We start from the raw sequence: 22,974 nt of genomic DNA, 5'->3' as shown, positions 1-22,974 counted from the left end.
TTAAAACAATAACAAAGAGCCGAGTGACGTCATTTTTGCTCCATCTATAATAAATTGAATAAAATTTTACTCTTATATGTATCGTATGTAAAATACGTCAATGAAATGGTTTCAGGTTACTACTGTGTTGGCCCCGGGGTGGAAGACTACTCATCGTATGTATGTCCAGAGGGTCATTACTGTTTGGAAGGAACCATATCAGCTACAAGATACCCCTGCCCAGGTAGGTCAACACTTTTTGTATTTTTATCATACACTTTATAGTCACCTGGAACAACTACAAAAGACGTCTAACTTCTACGTCATGGCACAAGACCGAAGGGCTAGAGCTCAGGTGGTCGCTGGTTTGGATAAGTAAGTAAGTATTTTTATCAAGTGGCTATGTGGTCTTGTGCTATGACACATGCCTTCGGATCGGAATGTTCTGGGTTTGAGTCCCACTCTGAGCGGTGCAAAGTTGAGTCCTTGGAAAAGGCTCTTTACTCATATTCTCTCACTGTACTGAGGTGTAAAATGAATACCTGACCATTAATAGCGTTGTGTCTGTTGGAAAAAATTGTAATATCGCCTAACAGGGCGTCATGTCCCGTCCTACATGTTAAGAGTTCCTGCTGACTAGGGACCTCTTGTAAAGCGCTTTGAGCATGTTTGTGAATATTGCTCTATATAAGAATTTTTTTTAAAAAGCTCAATAGCTGTATAAGTCGAGGGTGCCCTTTTTCTGGCTAAAGTTGGAAAGGTGTCATTTTGAAATTTTCCAACTGACCTTTTGGCATTATTGATGCTATGCGCTTAGGTAAAATACTCACAACATCTGCTGTCAGCCAAATTAAACATACACTAAGTCCTTGTCATAAATGATTAAATCAAACCTTTTTGTACATCTTTGGGAAATATCAAAGCTTAATTTCACTTCTAACTATTTTTTACAGCTAGCAGTCAAGTTGAAAAAGTATGAAATTTGAGAAAAGTTGCTGGATAACTTTCCCATACATCTGACCATAACTTCATGAAAAATCACCCGATTTACTTCAAATAAAGATTAAAATGCTCTGGTGAGCATATTCTTTCAGAAAATGCAAAGAATGCAAATCCAAAATGTTCACCTTCCGACTGATTATGTCATGCACCGACACATAAATTATTTCTCATCTTGCCCCCAGGCGGTTACTACAACCCTGATAAAAATAAGACTAGAGTAGAGGATTGCCTCCCCTGCCCATCCAGAAAGTACTGTCCAAGGGGATCCACCAATGATGGAATCGACTGTCCCGCTGGTTTCTGGTGTACAGCCATGCAAGAGTCGCCTTTCACACATGCTTGTCCTATCACCACCTACAGTTCCAGGACTGGATTAGAAAGTAAGTGCGGCTATATTGTGGTTGTGTGGTAAGACACTCGCTTTTGGATCGGAAGGTCTTGGGTTTGAGCCTCGCTCGGCGTATAGTTGAGTCCTTGGAAAAGGCTCTTTACTCATTCTCTCACTGTACTCAGGTGTAAAATGAGTACTTGGCTGTTAACAGCGTTAACGGAAAAAAAAATTGTAATAAAATTGTAAACAAATAATTGTAATATCGCCTGACAGGCGTCATGTCTCGTTCTACATGTTACGTACTGCTGTTGGTCAGGGACCCCTTGTAAAGCGCATTGAGCACATTTAGTGGATATTGCACTATATAAAAGCTCGATTTAATGTAATTTAAGTGATATTGCTTTCTAGAAATAGAAAGACGTTATGATTTCAAAGAAATGTATTTTTGCTGTTAAAGAGATACCAAACTGCTAGAAGCTGTGGACTGTTAACATGTAATCAACAAAAATGAATATAACAACTTAAAAAAGAAGAACAAAAATACAAGACACAGAATGTTTCAGGCTCAAAACCCCTCTTCATCCAACAACACAAATAATGAAAAATATTTGTCTATCTGGCTTATAAGTAATGTATTTATGTTTGAATTGTTTTATGTTGTTGGCACGTAGCAAGGGTTTTGAGCCCAAAACGTTCTGTGTTTGGTATTTTGTTCTCTTTTGAAGGTGTTTATATTAATTTTTGTTCTTATTTTTGCTGTTAGAAGGTTAAATAGAGTTGAAATATATCGATTTTTCCCCCTAGATTACTCTAACCATAAAATCAGAATTATGTTCGACTCAGGTCTTTTCTTCAGTTCTGAATGTATTTGTTTATGAAAATGGAGAGAAAAATAAAGTGAATCACATCTACTCACTTTATTTTTCTCTCCATTTTACTGGCTCATTTAGGCACCTCTAGCTTTTGTTTATGAAAAGCGTGTATCCTTTCACATTATCATGGTGATAATAATATGACATGAACAGAGAAAATTGATTGTCCTGATGATGGTAATATCGCCTAACAGGCGTTTCGTTTCATCCTAAGGACCCCTTGTACAGCACTTTGAGAATGTTTAGAGGATATTATTCCTACCCTCCCATTGGAAAACCCTATCATTTCTTAGTAAATGCGTAATCGTTGAATAATGCTTTGAACACGTTGAATAAAAAATTTATTTGACGACTGCAGAATATTTTCGCACATTTTATTGGTGTGAAATAAGGTGTAAGAGACAGCTGATTGGCAATTATAAATAATCTTTTGGTGCGCATGAATACAAATCCAACGTTTTTAGTTTTGGGTCAAATTGTCATTCAAGCAGACGGAGAAAGATACAAATTATGGTGAATAAAGTACTAATACAGTACTATTTGGTTACAAAATATCTTATATTACTTGTAGGGGTGGAATAAACGTATTCTTTCATTTCTTTGTACTTATTAAACTCATAATATTTTTATTGTGCAGTAGCACATACTCACAAGCTCATTGTGTTATTATTATTATTATTATTATTATCATCATCATCATCATCATCATCATCATCATCATCATCATCATCATCATCATCCTCATCCTCATCATCATCATTATTATTTTTATTATATTATTATTATTATTATTATTATTATTATTATTATTATTATTATTATTATTATTATTATTATTATTATTATTATTATTATTATTATTTCTTACTTCTTCATACAGATGGTACAGAGTGTGAGCCTTGTCCAGCTGGGTTCTTCTGTCCTGCAGGCACAGCGTCGGCTCCCACAGTAGCACCAGAACCTTGCCCTCCAGGCTCCTACAATCCTCTGGCTGAGGTTGGTCACCCTGTCAACTGCATCTTGTGTGAACCAGGATTTGCCTGTCCACTCTCTAACCAGACTGAGTACACAATGCCCTGTAAAGAAGGTAAGTTACGTTGGAATTGTCTGTGTTTTCTTTCTTTTAGGCTGCAGAAAATTATAAAAATTTTGTAACAAGGTTAAAATTAAAGGAAAGTCTGCTAAGTTGTAACATTTATAGTCCGATTGATATAATTTTGTGAGAATGGATCACTGACAGACTGTCTAAAAATAATTACAAAGAACTGAGTGACGTCATCTTCATTCCATCTTAAAGGTCTCAAGATAATTGATTTGAACGATCAGGTGAACTTCTTCTTCTTCTTCTAGGTTCCATGCCTGGTCCAGGCTTCGGATACTGCATGAATTATCTCTCTCCATTCCTCCCTGTCTCTTGCCTTTTCAAACAGCTCTTGGATTGTTAGGCTGGTGAAGCCCTTCAGTTGGTCTATGAGTGTTTTTCTTTGTCTCCCCCGGGCGCGTTTACCAGGTATTTTTCCACAACTTGCCAGGTATTCATTCTTATCTTTCCTTACTATGTGTCCGAAAAAGGATAGTTGTCGATCCACTATTAAGGGCATTAGTTTCCTTTGTTGGTATGTTTGTTTTAGCACTTCTTCGTTCGTTTTGTGTGCAGTATACGATATTCTCTGCATCCTTCTCAAGCACCACATTTCAAAAGCTTCAATGTTCTTTTGTGTTTCTGCATTTGTAGTCCAGCTTTCGCATCCGTATAACAAGATTGGCCACACGTAGCACTTCAAGACTCGGAATCTAATCCCGAACGACATCTGTTTGTTTTTCAAAATGTTTCCCAGGTCCATGAAGGCCTGTTTGGCTTGAGTTATTCTTGCTCGTATGTCTCGGTTACATCTTCCATCTGTTGTCACTATTGAACCTAGGTATTTAAAACTTTCTACGTTGGTAAGTTGCTCGCCGTGAATCGTTATATTGCAGGTGTTGTAGTTTTCGGGGTTTTTCTGTATTACCATGCATTCCGTTTTGGTGATATTCACTTCCATTCCCTTGGCTTCACTATCTACTACCACTTTGTCAACAATCTTTTGAAGTTGGATTTCTGATGTTGCAATGAGTACCGTATCGTCTGCGTATCTTATATTATTTATGTTGTGACCTCCCACTTTTATTCCCTCCATATTATTTATGCCCCTCATGATTGTTTCTTGGTATAGATTAAACAGATCTGGTGAGGCAACACACCCTTGACGGACTCCTTTCTTAATAGGAATGGAATTTCCTGTAGAGTTTCCGATTTTGATAGATGCCTGCTGGGTGTAGTATAATGTTTGCATGAGTCTGAGGTCTTTCTCATCAGCGCCAATGGAGTGCAGTTGTTTTAGTATTTCTTCGTGGCGTACTCTATCAAAAGCTTTTTTGTAGTCAACAAAACAGAGGTATAGTGGGGTCTGAACCTGTATAGCTCTTTCACTTAAAACACGGAGGAGGTATATTGCGTTCCTTGTCCCTCTGTCAGGTTGGAATCCATATTGTTCTTCTGCGATTTCGGGGTTAATCTTATTCCTTAGCCTGTTGATAATTATACGCAACAGTATTTTGTTGATGTGGCTTATTAAACTTATAGTTCTAAAATTTTCGCATCTGACTGCACCTGCTTTCTTTGGTATTGCTATGAAAATAGAGTTACAGAGATCTTCTGGAATTTTCCCAGTATTGTATATATTGTTGAATAATATGTGAAGTTCATCAATTGCTAGATCTCCTAGGCTTTTTAATACCTCTACAGATATTTCATCAGGGCCTGTTGCTTTACCATCCCTCATTCGTTCCATGGCATGTTCAATTTCACTTTTGGTGATGTTTGGTTCGCTTAATGGTTCTTTGAATTTCAGTGGTGGTTCATTTCTATTTGGATCATTGTACAGTTCGCCTATGTATTCTACCCATCGGCTTTCTATATGTTGTTCTTCAAATAGCAGTTCCCCTTGTTTGTTTTGGATACAACTTCCTGCTGCTTTGCTTTTCCTTTTCCCTGATAGTTCTTTTATTCTTTGGTGAGCTTGTTGGGGGTTGGGTTTGTATTCTCTTTCGATTTCGCAGCATTTCCAGTCTAGATAGTTCTCGTGTGCCTCGATGCATTTGGATTTAATGTGGTTGTTCAATGTTTGGTATTCTGCAGACCCTCTGTTGCATTTTCGTCTTTCTTCAAATAGGTTTAGAATTTCATTTGTCATCCATTCCTTTTTGCTGTTTATTTGAGCTATTGGTAAATGCTTTTCTGCAGTTGCTTTGACACACTTTTGGAATATATCAAATTGTTTTTCACATTTTTCATTATCAGGTTCACTTTGGCTTTGTATCATGAGTGCATTTTCAAATTCTTCTCTCATTTTTGTTTGTATGCCATTGTCTTTGCATAACCTGTAATCCCTCTTTATTCTACCAGCTGTTCTCTGAATAGCTTTAAACTTTATCCTTATTGTACAAACAACTGGGACATGGTCACTGTCTACATCGGCGCCTGGGTAGGTTTTGCAATTTAATATGCCATTTCTGAATCTTGATGATACTGCTATAAAGTCTATCTGGTTCCTTGCTCTGTCCCCTGGTGATTGCCATGTCCAGGTTCTTCTTGGGTGTTGTTGAAACCAGGTGTTTGAAATCATTAATTTATTTGTTCTACACCAATCTGCCCAGATGTTTCCTCGTTCATTTCTGTCTCCGAGTCCATGTGGTCCGATTATGTCACCATCTCTGCCTCTGCCAATCTTAGCATTTAGGTCCCCATTACCATAAGGACTTCTTGTGATTTACACATTCGTTTTGCTTTGTCTAGTGAATGGTAAAACTCTGTCATATCTGCATCTGTCGCCTCTTCTGTTGGTGCATAAACTTGAATAATATTGGTGTCAACTACAGGTCCTCTTAGCTTAACCAGCAAAACTCTGTCTGAGATTGCTACGTGCCCTTTGTAAAATTTGGTTGATTTTTGGTCTAAGATCATCCCTACTCCTTTTTGGAAAGAGGTTCCACCACTCCATATGATCTTATATGTCATGTTGTTTTCTTGTTTTGACATGGTTCCCTGCTCTTTCCATCTCATCTCTGCCAGGCCAAGAATATTTATTTGGAGCCGTTTCATTTCTTTCAGAATGTTGTTTAGTTTTCCTTTTTGGGCACAGGTCCTGACATTCCATGTCCCAATTTTGGTTTTGTCACATTTGTTAAATTTATTTCGCCTAGTAACTGGCTGACGGTTCGGTGTGACCTGACGAACATCACGCTCCCAACCGAGCGAGGCAGCAGTCTTCCGTGAAAACATGCTCCCCTTTACGCTGTCACCGTTTAACTTTTTGGACTTATTCATGCAGTTAACTCGGCAAAGTTACAAGAATGGTTTGCCATTGCCTATTCTTGTCGCCCTCTGCAGTTGGCCAGCTTGACCTGTTACCGTTCGACACCACGAGGAGGTTGCAGTAGGGCTTGATGATGATCTATCTTTGCAGACTTGGCATCATCCATTTGTCGAACCAGGTGAACTAACAATTTATGCTTTATCCTACAGGTGAACTAACAATTTAAAAAAACTGGATGTACATGCTTGTATATATGACTGATAAAAATCAAAGCAAATTGTGATATGGCTATGTGTTGTGTGACATTTTAGAATAACATATGAGAAATTTTAATCATTTTGGTATTTTTTTTTTTTAATTTGGCGCTTTCTAGGCAACTAATGGAGGGAGGTTGAAATATGATAAAAATTACATTTTTAAACCATTTTTAAAGCAATTCCAGTTGACAAGTAAGCAAGCTGAATATTCAATTATGAACCAAAGACTTTCATAAGGTTTACCAATCTGGCTTCCAAAATCATTTCATATATTTAAAAATGCTACAATTTAGTTTCAATTTTATTTACTAGAGCATTTATATGGTTCAATATCTACTAAACGTGCTCGAAGCGCTTTACAAGGGGTCCCTAGCCATCAGGAATACGTAGCATGTAGGATAAAGCATAACGCCTGTTATGCAATATTACAATCCTTTTCCAACAGAGATAACGCTGTCCATGGCCAGGTACTCATTTTACATTTCAGTACGGTGAGAGAATTTGAGTAAAGAGCCTTCTACAAGGACTCAACTATACGCTGCTCAGAGCTGGACTCAAAATCCAGAATCTTCCAATTTAAAGGCGATTAAAATACCACAAAACCACATAGCCGCAAATGAGATTGAACCCCATCCTAAATGTTTTTGTATTTTTAAATTTATAAATAGTATGCGCTTGGCTAAGAAGCTCATAACATTGACATCCGGAAGTGTAACGGACCAACACACAAAACTGTGTGTAACCATGAACTTTTATAGTGTAGTTGATACAGTTTAGTGAGAATCACTCACAATCGCGGATGGCAAAATACAATAACAAAGGCTTGAGTGACATCATCTTCGTTCTATCTATTAATATTTTCTGTCCCAGGTCATTACTGTCCAGAGGGTACCTTGGCAGCAGACCAGTTTGATTGTCTACCTGGGACATACACAGGTCGTACCAATCTGACCTCAGCCGATGAGTGTGATCCTTGTCCTCCAGGAAAATATTGTGCTTGGGGTTTTGGTAGGTTCATTCAAAATTTCTTTATTGTCCGAAATATTCTGCATATTACTTTGGGAGTAATAGCAGATAAGAAATAAGAACAAATAGATAAATATTAGATCTTTTTTATCTTTCTCTGACATTTTAAATTATTATATACATAAATCCAAGTAAATATAAAAATACATCAACACTAGTAAACAAGCGCTCCATAACATTTAGTCTTGTACTCTCACACGCTCCCCGTTTTTTTACTCCCTTTAGAAATTAAAATCAATTTTCTTTGTTAAAAATATGGAATTTAAAATTTTAAAAAGAAAAAGAAAATTACTCTTCATTCTTTACATTCTATCAAAATAAAAATTTCACAATAAACAGTAAGAGCAATGTTGATTCCATTTTTAACCATGCAATAATAAATTAAAAGAATATTATTCTGTAATATCTTATAGTATGGAATATTCATGTTTCTTGATTACTTGGATATGAAATAAATTTAGATCATATGCTGAGGCTGTGCAATCGTTTACTACTGATTACTAGTATACCTTTTGATGAACCAATAGAAACTATATATAAAAAAAATCTGTCACCATTAAGCGCTGTTCCAAATACCAACTTCAAGGGTATGTATGGAAATATGTGTTTGTGTGTATATATATATATACAAGACCACATAGTCGAACAATTCACTATACTGCTAGGTCATCATTGCAAAGATCAGATCTTAATTCTGCAAATTTCTTTATTTATTCATTTTCCATCAACCAGGAGAGACAATCAATCCACCCCAACCCTGTGGCCAAGGTTTTTACTGCCCCTTGATGACTCCAGCACCAGACAGGTTCCCTTGTCCGCCCGGTACATTCTCCAACAAGTCGGATCTGTATGAGGCATCACAGTGTGACACCTGTACACAAGGCTACTACTGTAAAGGTGAGTTGTAAAAATAAAAATACATTCATCGTGTTTTGTTGATAAAGGAGAAATGCGAAATGTCCACAGTATCTGTCTTTGTTTAATAAATTGGAGCTTACATTTCCATACTTATCATTATTTTTATATGTCAGGTAAAATGAAACTTGTTAGAAAGGTGCGGAGGGGTTTAAAAATGTATTTTTCTATTTCAGGTGGAGGATCTACAGAGACAGATCTGTGTCCACCGGGTTACTACTGTCCTGCTGGCACTACCAAATGGGAACAGTATGGCTGTCAGAATGGCACCTACAACCCAGTGTATGGACAATGGAGTGTCTCGCACTGTCTCAATTGTACACAGGGTGAGTAACGTGTGCATGACAAAACTTTACTTACTTACTTCTGCCATTTGGCTCCTCTGCCGTCTTAAGGAAAAAGACCATATTGGTCTCTTATTTCAAGTAAACATACAGTCTGACTTCTGCCTTTTGGCTCCTCTGCCGTCTTAAGGAAAAAGACTGTATGTGGTCTCTTATTTCAAGTAAACATACAGCCTTTTTCCTTGAGACGGCAGTCCTGGCCAAGAATAGGGCCTCAACAGCACTTTTCCATTTTCTTCTGTCCTTGGCACAGACCTTTGCCTCATTCCAGGTAAGATTGGAAACGCATAAATCTTGGTGAAGGCTCCTTCTCAAGGTCTGTTTTGGACGACTCTGTTTCCTCATGTCCTGTGGGTTCCATTTGAGAGCCTGCTTGGTTATATTACAGGGCATTACTGGACATATTGAAATCATAGATAATACAACTCTCGGTCGATCAAAGTTTTAAAACTATGCATAGAACATGCATTCATTGTTTCAAATCTAATATTAATCCAAAAGTGAATAGTAGGAAACATTAAAGATGTTTGTCTAACATTAGTATTACATCTGGATAAGTTAAGTATTGAAAATAAATTTTCCTCCAAAATTCTGTGGTGCTGATCTCTATGGTCAGCAAACATTTAAAATTTTACTCAGGCAATTTATAATGAATAGCAAAACAGACACTTTATATTTTAAAATGCCATAGATTGATAAAATGAATTATATAGAATACGATTCCACAAAGTTTAAAAAAGATACATCTGCCATCAATTATTTTGTTAAAGTAAAAAAAAGTTCAACTTTGAGGTCAATGGGGAAAAGAAAAATATTAAGTCTTCCAAATCATATCCTTATTCAATTGGGAGCCAACAACACGCATATAAATGATTTAAAGGTCTAATTCTATCACAATAAATTATCAATTTGTTTAAGATGTCTTTAGCTGAAGAGCTGCTACCAGCACTGAAACGATTGTCTTGACGAAATACAATGCGAGTGTCCTTATATATATATATATATATATATATATATATATATATATATATATATATATATATATATATATATATATATATATATATATATATATAAAAGAGCACTATGTTTGAAATTGAAAAGATATTGTCTTACATCCTAATAAATATAACATCAACTCTTCCAGGTCAATATTGTGAGTTTGCCTCAGTGAACCCCGTTGACTGTCCAGCAGGAACCTACATGCCTTATGGAGTTGATGGTGGAGGAAACCTTGTTGGTAAGATAACACAGTACAGGATATCTCAGGATATTATCCCATTATAGAAGACACATTTAGGATCTGTCTTTGCTTTCATTATTTTAAAAATTAATATTTCACTCTTTATCAGCTGTCGCTATGATAATGATTTTTGTGCAACTAGGTGGTTCTGTGGCATGACACTTGTTTTCGGATCAGAAAAGTCCTGTATTCAAGCCTCGCTTGGTGCATAGTTGAGTCCTTGGAAAAGGCTCTTTACTCACATTCTCTCACCGTACTCAGGTGTAAAATGAATACCTGCCTGATAACAGCATTGTCTCTTTCCGAAAAAAAAATTGTATTATCGCCTAACAGGTGTCACGTCCCGTCCTACATGTTAGGTGTTACTGTTGGCCATGGAACCCTTGTAAAGCACTTTGAGCATGTTTAGTGGATATTGCACTATATAAAAGCTCAATTTAAAAAAAAAACATTAAAATTTCAGACTTAATTACTTACCAGCTTACTAAATCCTCTTCACTCCTTGGGGAATCTACGCTCATCCGTCATCTGTTCTGCTGTTGTTTTTAAAAACACAGTATATGCAATGTTAACCAAATAGCACATTATGTGTTCTTTAATAAAACGGCAGTGTTCCTGTCCTTGTCTTGGTAAACTTTATTAACATGCAAAAATTATCATCACTATAAATGTCTTAAATATTCTTCTTTATATTGTTTGTTTTTTCTCTACTAGAGCATTTTTAGAGCATTTATAAAGTGCAACATCCACTATACATGCTCAAAGGCTATACTAGGGTCCCTAGCCAACAGCAGCGCTTAACATGTAGAATGAGACATGGTGCCTGTTAGCAATATTACAGTTTGTCCAACAAAGACAATATGGTTAAAGGCTCGGTACTCATTTTATACCGGAGTAATGTGAGAGAATGTGAGTAAAGAGCCTTTTCCATGGACTCATCTATACCTGGGATTGATCTTGGTCCCTTTGCGTATGAAGCGAGTGCTCTGCCAACTGAGCTATCGGGACCCCGTTGGTGCTTTTAGTTTCATATCTAAAACTTTCCTCTACCATCTCCCTTTTACCTGGCGTTTATATGATCTGATAGTGTCACAAGTGATGAAAACTCCTAAAAATTGCCTATTTGGACAATAAAGATTATTGTTATTATTATTATTTTATTATTATTATTATTATTATTATTATTATTATTATTATTATTATTATTATTATTATTATTATTATTATATATTATTATTATTATTATTATTATTATTATTATTATTATTATTATTATTTTATTATTATTATTATTATTATTATTATTATTATTATTATTATTATTATTATTATTATTATTATAATTATTATTATTATTATTATTATTAAAACATAAAACACAACTTTTAAAATATGACATTTACTATTTTTTCCTCAGGAGAGCCTGCTGGAAGACAGTTTGATTGCCTGGATTGTCTTGGCGGTTCTTACTGTACACAGAAAACCATCAACCCATACGACTGTTCTGTTGGATATTACTCGGAGCCAGGGCAGCAGTCCTGCACCATTTGTAGGATTGGGTATGTTTACTTATTGATTTAAGGTTTCCGTTTTAAAACGTTTTTATTATTCATTCAGGCACATTCATTTTAATCATTTATTTGTATATTGTATTGTTTTGGAGAATAATATATGTAACGTTGCTACTTGATCTTCCTCTATTCTCCCACCCCCCTCCCTCCAAAGTTTATTCACAACCTCCCCACCCCCCTCTTTTCTCCCTTTTTATTAAATTTTAATTCATGAAAGATGTCAGTGAAAATTCATAAAAAGAGAAAACAGTACTAAAATGGAAAAAAAAAATCAAATAACCTAGAATATCCCCACCACCCTTCTATGGATTGGTCAAATTGCACTCACTCCCCCTTCATTAGTCAAATTGCGCACACCACCCCCCTTCTATTCCACCCCCCCCCCCCCCCCCTTACCCCTTCTATTGAAGTTTGGTACTTGGAAAGCCTCCTCCCCCCCCCCCCCCCCCTTCTATTACTACCCCTCCTTCTATTTGATACACCAGAATATACATTTGTAATTCTTTACAGAATGAACTGTTTAATTCCTTGCAAAGGTACTATTGCCACAATGCAACGACTATATCAAAGGATGACATGTTAACCATAGTTTGTGTACAAAGAGGTTTACCTGGGTGGGTTCTTTTGACCTCCCATGGTGATCAGGAGGTCACTTGCTTTGTCTCCTATCCCCCTTTATCTGTTTTCCAAGTTTCTTTCTGTCTTTGTCTTGGAATGGGATTACTTGGTTTTGTCCTGCACCTGGCTGGAGTCCTTGACTTGGAGGGAAACAGTGAAATGTATAGTTATAGTTTCAGGGAGATAATATTTTTTCCCTTATAAATCATCTCTCTGCTATGTTCTGATATATTTTTGTTGTTTTGAATATATAATGGTTTGTAAAGATTTGAGTGTCTTCCTCTTAGTGGGATCCTGTGCTTGTGTCTGGACGAGACTTTTATGTGATCTCAATTTAAGAACACTGATAATGTGCTCTTGGAATCTACATCTGTTTCGCATTTGAGCCATTTCCCTTACTTTTTCTACAGTGCTTTCAATTGTAAATATATAGAATTAAAAATTATTTTTAAAAAAATTGAGCTTTATATAGCGCAATATCCACTAAATGTACTCAAAGCGCTTTACAAGGGGTCCCTGGTCAACAGCAACATTTAACATGTAGGACGGGACATGACGCCTGTTCGGCTATGTTATAATTTTTTGGACAAAAACAACGCTGTTAACGGCCAGGTACTCATTTTACACCTGAGTTCAGTGAGAGTGTGAGTAAAGAGCCTTTTCCAAGGACTCAACTATGCACCAAGCACGAGGCTCGAACCCAGGACCTTCCGATCCAAAAGCGAGTGTCATACTACGAGACCACATAGCCACACAATATTTGACTATCCCATTTTCTTCCATTTTACTGGCTCTGAAATGACCTAAATGTGTTTCAATGGCTGTAAAACCCTTAAAAACAAAGAGGTATACATTTGTAATTCTTTACAAAATGAACTGTTTACTTCCTTGCAAAGGCACTATTGTGACAATGCAACGACATCAGAAGATGACATGTTAAACAACAAGAAATGTCCTGCTGGCAAGTACTGTGTTTCTGGCCTGACAACTGTCGGGGATGCTACAGACTGTACAATTGGAAAATACTGTCCTGAGGGTAAGGTTTCAAAGTTTATTCAATCTTAGGCTTTCGCCAATAAATCAATAATTTGATGACAACATACATGAAAGTGGGAAAAAATAAAAATAAAAATGGTAAATGAAACCAAAAAATAAGCTGATACACCACACAAAAATACAACAATCGTAATACCATCAATACGTAATAGGAATATTAGCAGGTTTTGAAAATGTAAATAAACCCCCAAACACTTTAGCTTTTATATAGCGCAATATCCACTATACGTGCTCAAAGCACTTTACAGGGGTCCCTAGCCAACAGCAACACTTATCTTGTAGGGTGAGACATGACGACGCCTGTTAAGTGATAATACAATTTGTTGGACAAAGACAAAGCTTATATGGCTGGCTACTCATTTTACACCTGAGTATGGTGAGAGAATGTGAGTAAAGAACCTTTTCCAAGGACTCAACTATGCGATGCCCACATCGGGACTCAAACCCTGGACATTCCAATCCGAAGGCAAGTGTCAAACCACAAGATCACATGGCTGCATGTAGAGATTGTGATTTTGCGGACGTCTGATGGAGGTTAAAGATGTCAGACTCCTAGGAGTGGTGGATGGCGTCGACTGCAAAGCGTCCCTCCCATGGCCAGGCAGAGTTGTCGTATCACTAAGGTCATGGGTTCGAGTCCCCATTGCCGCAAAATTTTTATTCTCTATTGTCTTCTGGCACTTTTCTACTCACTTCATTTTATGTTATTATCAACATAAGTGCCTGCTCCGCTCACTTTTCTAAGTAATACTAAGCTGCTAGAAGCTGTGGACTGTAAAATAAAGTCATGAACATAATTGTATATAACAGCTTCAAAAAAGAACAAAACAACAAACACATAACGTTTCAGGCTCCAAACCCTTCTTCAGCCGATAACAAAAATTACTTACAATCTAGACAGATGGCAGAGAAGTATTTGGCACGTTTTGTCCCAATAGCTCAATTGTTAGAGCACTCGCTTCACATGCAAAGGGAACCGAGATCGATCCCGGATGCAGTCGAGATTTTTTTCTGACCCCCTGTCTATCCAGTAGTGAATGGGTAGGAATGGCATCCTATCCAAAGGATAGCAAGCAATTGCTATTGTCCGTTTTAAGCTATAGAAACCGGGATAAATTCCGGCTCCACAGGCCTAATGGCTCTGTAGAAGTCCTTTCTTTGGTCTGCAGACAGCCGTTCTCTAAGCATGTATTTTGTTTTTCATTCACAGCCACTGTAGAAGAACTGTTGTGCCCAGTGGGTACGAAACGAGAGACAGTCGGGGCTGGAGCCATCACAGACTGTGCTCCTTGCGATGCCGGTTACTACTGCCTGGAAGGTTCCACGGATGAGACAGGATCTTGTAACAAGGGTTACTATTGTCCTTCGGGTTTCACCAATCCTTTTGCTGCATCACCAGCGACCATCGGCTCATATGGACCCAAGCATGTATGTTTAGGCATCCTTTGTTTAACTTGAGTTTTCAGCTTTTATATAGCGCAATAACCACTAAATGTGCTCAAAGCGCTTTACAAAGGGTCCCTGACCAACAGCAACACGTAGAATATGTAGAACGAGACATGATGCCTGTAAGGCGATATTACAATTTTTTGCAGACAGAGATAATGCTGATAACAGCCATTTTACACCTCAGTAAGGTGAGCCTTTTCCAAGGATTCAACTATGCGCAGATTGAGGCTTGAACCCAGGACCTTCCAATCCAAAAGCGAGTGCCATACTTCAAGACCTCATAGCTGCACATCTTTCTTTACTAACCCCTTTTGAGAGCAAATCTCAATAATATTTTTATTTCAATTATCTTCCAGTATTTATCAATAGCAAATGAAATGGAAGTCTCAATTTATTTAACAAAGACAGATAAAATGAATGTTTCGGGTTTGCCCTTTATCAACAAAACACAATGAATGAAACACTAAGGACAAATGAGAGATGTGAGAAAGGCATAGTTAAGATTTTTCACCTCCCCCAAGGGTAGCAAGCAATTGTTATTGTCCTCTTCATGCTATAAAAAACTGGGATAAACTCTGGTCCATTGGCCTAATGGCTCTGAAGGACATCTGTTTTTTTACCGTGTTCAACTTGACTTATTACTGAATTGACTTTTTGAATCATCGACAACTTTTTATTATCAATTTTATTATTACTATTATTATTATTATTATTATTATTATTATTATTATTATTATTATTATTATTATTATTATTATTATTATTATTATTATTATTATTATTATTATTATTATTACTATTATTATTATTAATACTATTATTATTATTATTATATTATTATTATATTATTATTATTATTATTATTATTATTATTATTATTATTATTATTATTTATTATTATTATTATTATATTATTATTATTATTATTATTATTATTATTATTATTACTATTTATTATTATTATTATTATTATATTATTATTATTATTATATTATTATTATTATTATTATTATTATTATTATTATTATTATTATTATTATTATTATTATTATTATTATTATTATTATTATTATTATTATTATTATTATTATTATTATATTATTATTAATTATTATTATTATTATTATTATTATTATTATTATTATTATTATTATTATTTTATTATATTAGATATTTTATTATTATTGCTTTTTATAGATAGATGTTAAAGAATGTTATTCAATGAATAAATGTCTAATGCATGATTGGCCAATGGCCTAAGCATAAACTTTCGAACTTGAATTTTATCCTCTCTCCCCCCCCCCCCCTTCTCTGTCCAGGAACCATGCCCAGCAGGTACCTACATGGATGAAGTAGCAGCCCCATCGTTGTCCAGCTGTAAAGCTTGTCCTGCTGGCCACTACTGTCTTCAGGCCAGCGAAATGTACATTGATTGTCCCAGGGGTTACTACTGTGTGGAAAATTCTACCAAGCCTGAACCTTGTCCAATGGGCAGATATGGAAATGAAACTAGTAAGTTTGCTCTTGAGAGTAAGGGTAATGTCATGAAATATGCACTGACCTGTCATAGTGTCATAACTGTGTTTTTCTGGGTGGGGTTCCTGACCTCCCATAGTGGGCAGGCAGGCACTTACTGTGTCTTCTATCCCCCTAACAATGTTTTCCAACATGCTTTCTGTCTTTGTCTTGGAATGAGATTACTTGGTTTTTTTCCAACATGCTTTCTGTCTTTGTCTTGGAATGAGATTACTTGGTTTTGTCCTGGCCCTGACCGGATACCCTAGCTGGGAGGGAAGCAGTCAAATGTATAGTTAGTTTTAGGAGTAGAGATTTTTTTGTCTTGTAAATCATCACTCTGTTATGCGCTGTATTATTATTATTACTCCCTCAATCCTATAGATTTTGGCTACTTAACAAAATTGGAAAAAATGTATTAAAAATGAGCATGTACATAAATAGTTTTATTCAACTACCACTAACATGCAAAAACTAAAAAAAACCCAGTAGCTTTGATACTACAACTATAATTTGTCTCAGAAACATGTAAGAAATAGGCATGGGGAAAAGAAGCCTGGATATACTACGGATATAATCAGTGTTAGGGTTGAGTGAGTTAATATATAACATAGTGCCGCAGAACACGATTAATGTGGATGTTTAGGCTCTAAAAAATTCATTATTTACTATTTACTATTATTTACTATAACATATTTGAACTTAGGTATTTTCCACACAAATAAATGGATATTTTTTAAATATGTGGTTTTTGTTTGAACCCTTCAGACCTTGAAAAGATGGATGACTGTACACTGTGTGATCCTGGCAGCTATTGTGATGCTCCAGGTCTTCTGCAACCACGAGCTCCCTGTGATCCTGGTTACCTGTGTTATTTGGGTGCTACAACATCTGGCCCCACCGATGGCGTCACTGGAGAACTGTGTCCCGCTGGAGGATACTGTGTGCTTGGTGAGTCATATTTATTTATTTATTCCACCATTGTCTCTCTTGACTGGACATGTTCTCGTATGTGTGTGTGTGTGTGTGTGTGTGTGTGTGTGTGTGTGTGTGTGTGTGTGTGTGTGTGATTGATCAGATATCTGACTTTATAAAGTGCTTTGAGACCTTGGCAAAAAGTGCTAAACAAATGGGGTTATTATTATTATTATTATTATCATCATCATTTTTTATTATTATTATTATTATTATTATTATTATTATTATTATTATTATTATTATTATTATTATTATTATTATTATTATTATTATTATTATTATTATTATTATATCATCATCATTACATGTAGAAAAGGCTCCTTATTCACAGTTTCTTAACTGTACTTAAGTGTAAAATGAGTACCTGGCAGTTAACAGTGTTGTTTCTGTCAGAAAAAAATTAAAATATCGCCCTACAAGCACTTTGTTTAAATGTTATTGTTGGCTAAGGACTCTTTGTAAAGCGCTTTGAGCGAAGTGGCAGAGTGGTTAAGGCATTACACTGTGATCTGGAAGGTCCCAGGTTTGAACCCTGCTTCATGAACTTTCTTTTTTTTTCCTTGGGCAAGGTTATTAACCCCCAATTTGCTCACTTGGGGACAGCATGGGTGATTCCTGTTGACATCAGACATCCTGTTTGATGGATTATCTATATTCCTTCATGGAATGCCTAGGTGACGGGATCTTATGATGCCGTGGTGGAAGGGTGTAATATTTTGAGCATGTTTAGTGGATATATGTGCTATATAAATTTAAGTTTAAATTTGAGCTTTTATATAGCGCAATATCCACTAAATGTGCTCAAAGTGCTACACAAGTGGTCCCTGGTCAACAGCAACATTTAACATGTTGGACGGGACATGACGCCTGTAAGGCGATATTACAATTTTTCAGACAAAGACATCGCTGTTAATGGCCAGGTACTCATTTTACACCTGAGTACGGTGAGAGAATGAGTAAAGAGCCTTTTCCAAGGACTCAACTATGCGCCGAGCGCGAGGCTCGAACCCAGGACCTTCCGATCCGAATGCGAGTGTCATACCACTAGACCACATAGCCGCGCTATATAAATGCTCTAGTTTTTTTGTTTTGTTTCTAATTTTATCTTTTTTTTTTACCTAGGTTCATATGTTGCTGCTCCTTGCCCTGCTGGTACCTACAGCAATGCTACAGGAGCCGTCAACAACTACGACTGTTTCGAGTGTGATGCTGGCTACTACTGTTCCTCCATCGCTGGAGGAGAGCCCACCGGAAAGTGTTGGGGTGGATACTACTGTACTGGCGGTGCTAGAACACCTCGTCAGAACATCACTGACCCTGGTAAGTGACAGAAAAGTATATTGATGATATACATATAGGTAAAATACTCACACCATCTGCCAGTCGGATATATAACGTAGCAACACACAAAACTCTGTATAACCTTAAAAGTTTATAGTCTGATCTTGAATGTCAACCTCTTGAAGACCTGAGATGCACATTCCTCCCACCAAATCCAAGCATCAGTAACACACTTTATAGTCACCTGGAACAACTACAAAAGACGTCTAACTTCTACGTCATGGCACAAGACCGAAGGGCTAGAGCTCAGGTGGTCGCTGGTTCGGATAAGTAAGTAAGTAAGTAAGTAAGTAAGTTGTAGTCTGAGTATTATAATTTAATGATAACATCATTAAAATGGCTGTCTAAAAACAATAACAAAGAGCTGAGTGATGTCATTTTCATTACCTTATGATGGCAGAATGCCTAGTTTGTATTTTACACGACATGACTTTGACTATAAGACTATAACGATGTCAATCCTCAGGTTACTTCTCTCCCAATGGATCAGCATCTCAGATAGAGTGTGAGATAGGTCACTACATGCCTTACCCAGCCTACAGCGCTTGCTTTGAATGTGATCCAGGATTCTACTGTCCCAACAAGACTATGACAGAGCAGATTGCCTGCCCTGCAGGATTCTACTGTGGCAATGGCAGTTATGTGCCCGTCGATTGCCCTCCAGGGACATTTTCTAACAGGTTAGAATTCAAGAACCAGTGAAAAAAAATAATTTTGAGCTTTTATATAGCGCAATATCCACTAAATATGCTCAAAAGTGCTTTACAACAGCCAACGGCAACACTTAGGACGAGACATGATGCCTGTTAGGCAATACCACAATTCTTTCCAACAGATACAACGCAGTTAACGGCCAGGTACTCATTTTACACCTGAGTACGGTGCAAGAATGTGATTAAAGAGTATTATCCAAGGACTCAACTTTGCGTTGCTTAGTTCAGAACTCAAACCTTAGGCCTTCCAGTGCAAATGTGAATGTCATACCACTAGGCCACATAGCCACTCATAGTGTAGATGATGACTTTATGAATAGATAAATATTGTGTGAATTTAGATGGGAATCAATATGAACATTAAACAGTGAATTTCCAGGAAATCCCTATTTTAATGTGTTTCATTAAGTCCTTCAGCAACTGTGTGTAACCAGATTTTCACTCCATACATACAGTTCATGTTGCCTGTTAGACATTTGTCGTGCGTAAGAACTCTTACAACATCTGTCACTTTAACTCAAGCTTAATGGGGTACGATGAATGTTTTGTCCAAAATGGTGCAGTGCTTGTTGTCAGCATGATGGCGTTGGCTGCTCAAACGAAGAAGAAGAACTTGTATCTACTGGAGGACCATCTTTCTGATCAAAATGTTACAGGGAATTACATAATCAGTTGGATGGTGAAAAGGTTTGAACTGAGATATTGCCAAGATTAATTAGAAGGTCAATTTTTGTCATAAACGATTAAATCAACCCTTTTTGTACATCTTCGGGAAATATCAAAGCTTAATTTCACTTCTAAATATTTTTTACAGCTAGTCAAGTTAAAAAAGTATGAAATTTGAGAAAAGTTGCGGGATACCTTTCCCATACATCTGACCATAACTTCATGAAAAATCACCCGATTTACTTCAAATAAAGATTAGAATGCTCTGGGGAGCATATTCTTTCAGAAAATGCAAATCGAAAGTTTTCACCTTCCGACTTATGATATCATGCACTGACACAAATACCATACCTTCCTATTATTAGGGACCGTCTGCAATTGTTACGGAAGTGTATTACAGACTTACGGAAATAGAAGAAATATTACTGATGCAAATGGTCGCATCATTAAATTAAAAATAATTAATAAAGTGTGTATAAATATTTTGTTTGAAGAACTGTAAATGGTGTTAATATCTATACTGTGTAGAATTTGTAGCAGATGTAGTTTTTACATATTCACTGGACTTGATTTCTTATGAATATTTTGCCATGCTGTGGAAAATGGACTTTGAGGCTTGACCCGCATAAGTAGTAAGCCTATATAACATGGTAAGTTTATTTAACATATATAAAAGGGTGTATCTATCATTATTTTTGTTTGGTTTAGTATTACTGAAATTTGACCATTAATTACTGATGAATTTTGTATTTCTTACTGAATTTGAAATTTTCAAGTAGGCAGGTATGAAATCATCATCATCATTGCCTTTTTCACCCTGGGTCAGAGTATAGGCCACAGACAAACAGTTTCCATCCTTCTCTATCCTGAGCTAACTTTTTTATCTCATTCCAGGTCTTACCACTTCTCTGTATATCAACTTCTTTAATTCTTCTCCTGTTGTCCTTCATAAATTCTGTCATTCCAGAAACTCTTCGGTCGCCCAAGCTAAAAAAAGGATTTGGTTTGTCCATCTGCGTTTCTGTAACGGTTTGAGCTTAACGGAAAGGGGTGTTAACCCTTTGCCAACCCCCAACCTGGAGGACCAGGTGATTCAAAGATGGGGGAATCACACACCTTTAGTCGCCTTTTACGACACGCTGACTTGACGTTGGGCTATTCTTAACCCTCTCATTTGAGGGACCCTGGACACCACACGGGGAAATACATGAAATACATGAAATACATCTTATTCTATTTTCCAATCCAGAACTCACATGGTGTCCGAGGACAACTGTACAATCTGCCCAGCTGGCTACTACTGTCAAGACAGAGGTGCCACAGAGCCTAGAGGGTTCTGTAAAGCAGGTCATATCTGTTACCTTGGGGCTTTGGATGATGACCCTGTGTACAACGATGACGCCTCCAACAACAACACTATCATTACATGGGGAGATACTTGTCACCCAGGGTATGTCTTACCTACAATGTTATATTCAATCAATAAACAACAATGTGAAATTGGATGGAAGGTTCAATTTAATTACAAAAACAGATAGAAAGAACATTTTGGGTTTCCCCTTTACCAACAAACAGGATGGATGAAACACTACAGATGAATTAGATGATGTGGTAGTGGATTGTTAAGATGCGATGCCACTACCACATCATCTAATTCATCTTTAGTGTTTCTTCCTGCCTGTATTTGGTAAAGGGGAAACCCGAAACTTTCATTCTATCTGTTTTTGTAATTAAATTGAAGCTTATATTCAATTTCACATTGTCATTTACTTCTTCGAGCTTCGAGCAGCCACATTTACATTAATGTTCTATTCATGATTTTTTATGTGCAAACCATGAGATTATTGTATAAATGCATGAGTGGGCATTTGTTGAGGTGTGAAGTCTCAGTTGGAACCCTTGAACCTAATTTAGGCTGTGTTCTTAGTCCAAGAGGGAGGGAGGGAGGGGGAGAGAACTTTGAATTTTTAAAGAATTTCTGAATAATATGGAACACTATTTTTATTTAATTATTATTTTTTGCTGTTGTTGGTCTCTTAGTGTACCTGAGGGTACAGCATTAATGAAAGCATGCCCTAGTAGTCCTTCAGAGCCACTAGGCCCATGGAGCCGGATTTTATCCTGGTTTTTAAAGCGTGAAATGAACAAGAGCAATTTTTTGCTACCTTTTGGATAGGATGTTAGTCTATTGCAAAATACTTTCCACTAGATCTAACAGACCCAGCTACCCAATTGCTGCTGGGTGGACAGGGGGAATCAGAAAAAAAATATTAACCGGACCCAGGATCGATCTCCATCCCTTTGTGTGTGAAGTGATTGCTCTACCAACTGAGGTATCAGGACCCCCTTGTTAGGGATGGTGGATAAATAATTGATTTTTTAATTAATTAATTTTTTATTTGTTTGTCTCTTAGCTACTACTGTCCTGAAGGTACAGCATTAATGAAAGCATGCCCTCGAGGCACTTACAATCCAGACAGAAGTGGCAAATCAGAGGCTGACTGCAAGTCTTGTGATGCTGGAAAGTACTGCAATGGTACAGCTCTCACAGAAGTTTCTGGTAAACAATTGTCTTGTCGTTCGTTTGATTTCAATTCAGTTTCCCAACTGTGACCAAATATTTGTGTATATGTTAGTTGCGAAAGTTTTCTTAACTTTTACTGTAAAATGTAATAAACAAAAATGAATATAATAGATTTAAAAAAAGAGCAAAATACTAAGCACAGAATGTTTTTGGCTCAAA

General features: G+C 36.6%; 2 protein-coding genes across 2 annotated transcripts in view; both read left to right on the top strand.

The window, feature by feature from the left end:
• The window catches only part of LOC144959016 (uncharacterized), a 212,342-nt gene that overhangs the window by 27,194 nt on the left and 162,174 nt on the right, over positions 1 to 22,974 (top strand). The window lies entirely within an intron of this gene.
• LOC144958937 (uncharacterized) overlaps positions 1 to 22,974 on the top strand; it is a 42,847-nt gene that overhangs the window by 10,721 nt on the left and 9,152 nt on the right. Inside the window, exons 9-24 of the mRNA XM_078891235.1 lie at positions 116 to 223; positions 1,164 to 1,361; positions 3,065 to 3,271; positions 7,667 to 7,804; positions 8,555 to 8,719; positions 8,914 to 9,063; positions 10,229 to 10,321; positions 11,742 to 11,883; positions 13,410 to 13,549; positions 14,780 to 14,997; positions 16,338 to 16,530; positions 17,302 to 17,484; positions 18,634 to 18,831; positions 19,319 to 19,532; positions 21,481 to 21,681; positions 22,646 to 22,791. Coding sequence (XP_078747361.1) covers positions 116 to 223; positions 1,164 to 1,361; positions 3,065 to 3,271; positions 7,667 to 7,804; positions 8,555 to 8,719; positions 8,914 to 9,063; positions 10,229 to 10,321; positions 11,742 to 11,883; positions 13,410 to 13,549; positions 14,780 to 14,997; positions 16,338 to 16,530; positions 17,302 to 17,484; positions 18,634 to 18,831; positions 19,319 to 19,532; positions 21,481 to 21,681; positions 22,646 to 22,791 — 2,694 coding nt within the window. The remainder of the gene's footprint in view (positions 1 to 115; positions 224 to 1,163; positions 1,362 to 3,064; positions 3,272 to 7,666; positions 7,805 to 8,554; positions 8,720 to 8,913; positions 9,064 to 10,228; positions 10,322 to 11,741; positions 11,884 to 13,409; positions 13,550 to 14,779; positions 14,998 to 16,337; positions 16,531 to 17,301; positions 17,485 to 18,633; positions 18,832 to 19,318; positions 19,533 to 21,480; positions 21,682 to 22,645; positions 22,792 to 22,974) is intronic.

This window comes from Berghia stephanieae, chromosome 13 (assembly GCF_034508935.2).
Source record: "Berghia stephanieae isolate SIO BIC M18660-M18661 chromosome 13, UCSD_Bste_1.3, whole genome shotgun sequence".
In the NCBI taxonomy this organism is placed as follows: domain Eukaryota; kingdom Metazoa; phylum Mollusca; class Gastropoda; order Nudibranchia; family Aeolidiidae; genus Berghia; species Berghia stephanieae.
This window is presented reverse-complemented; position numbering and strand designations above follow the sequence as displayed.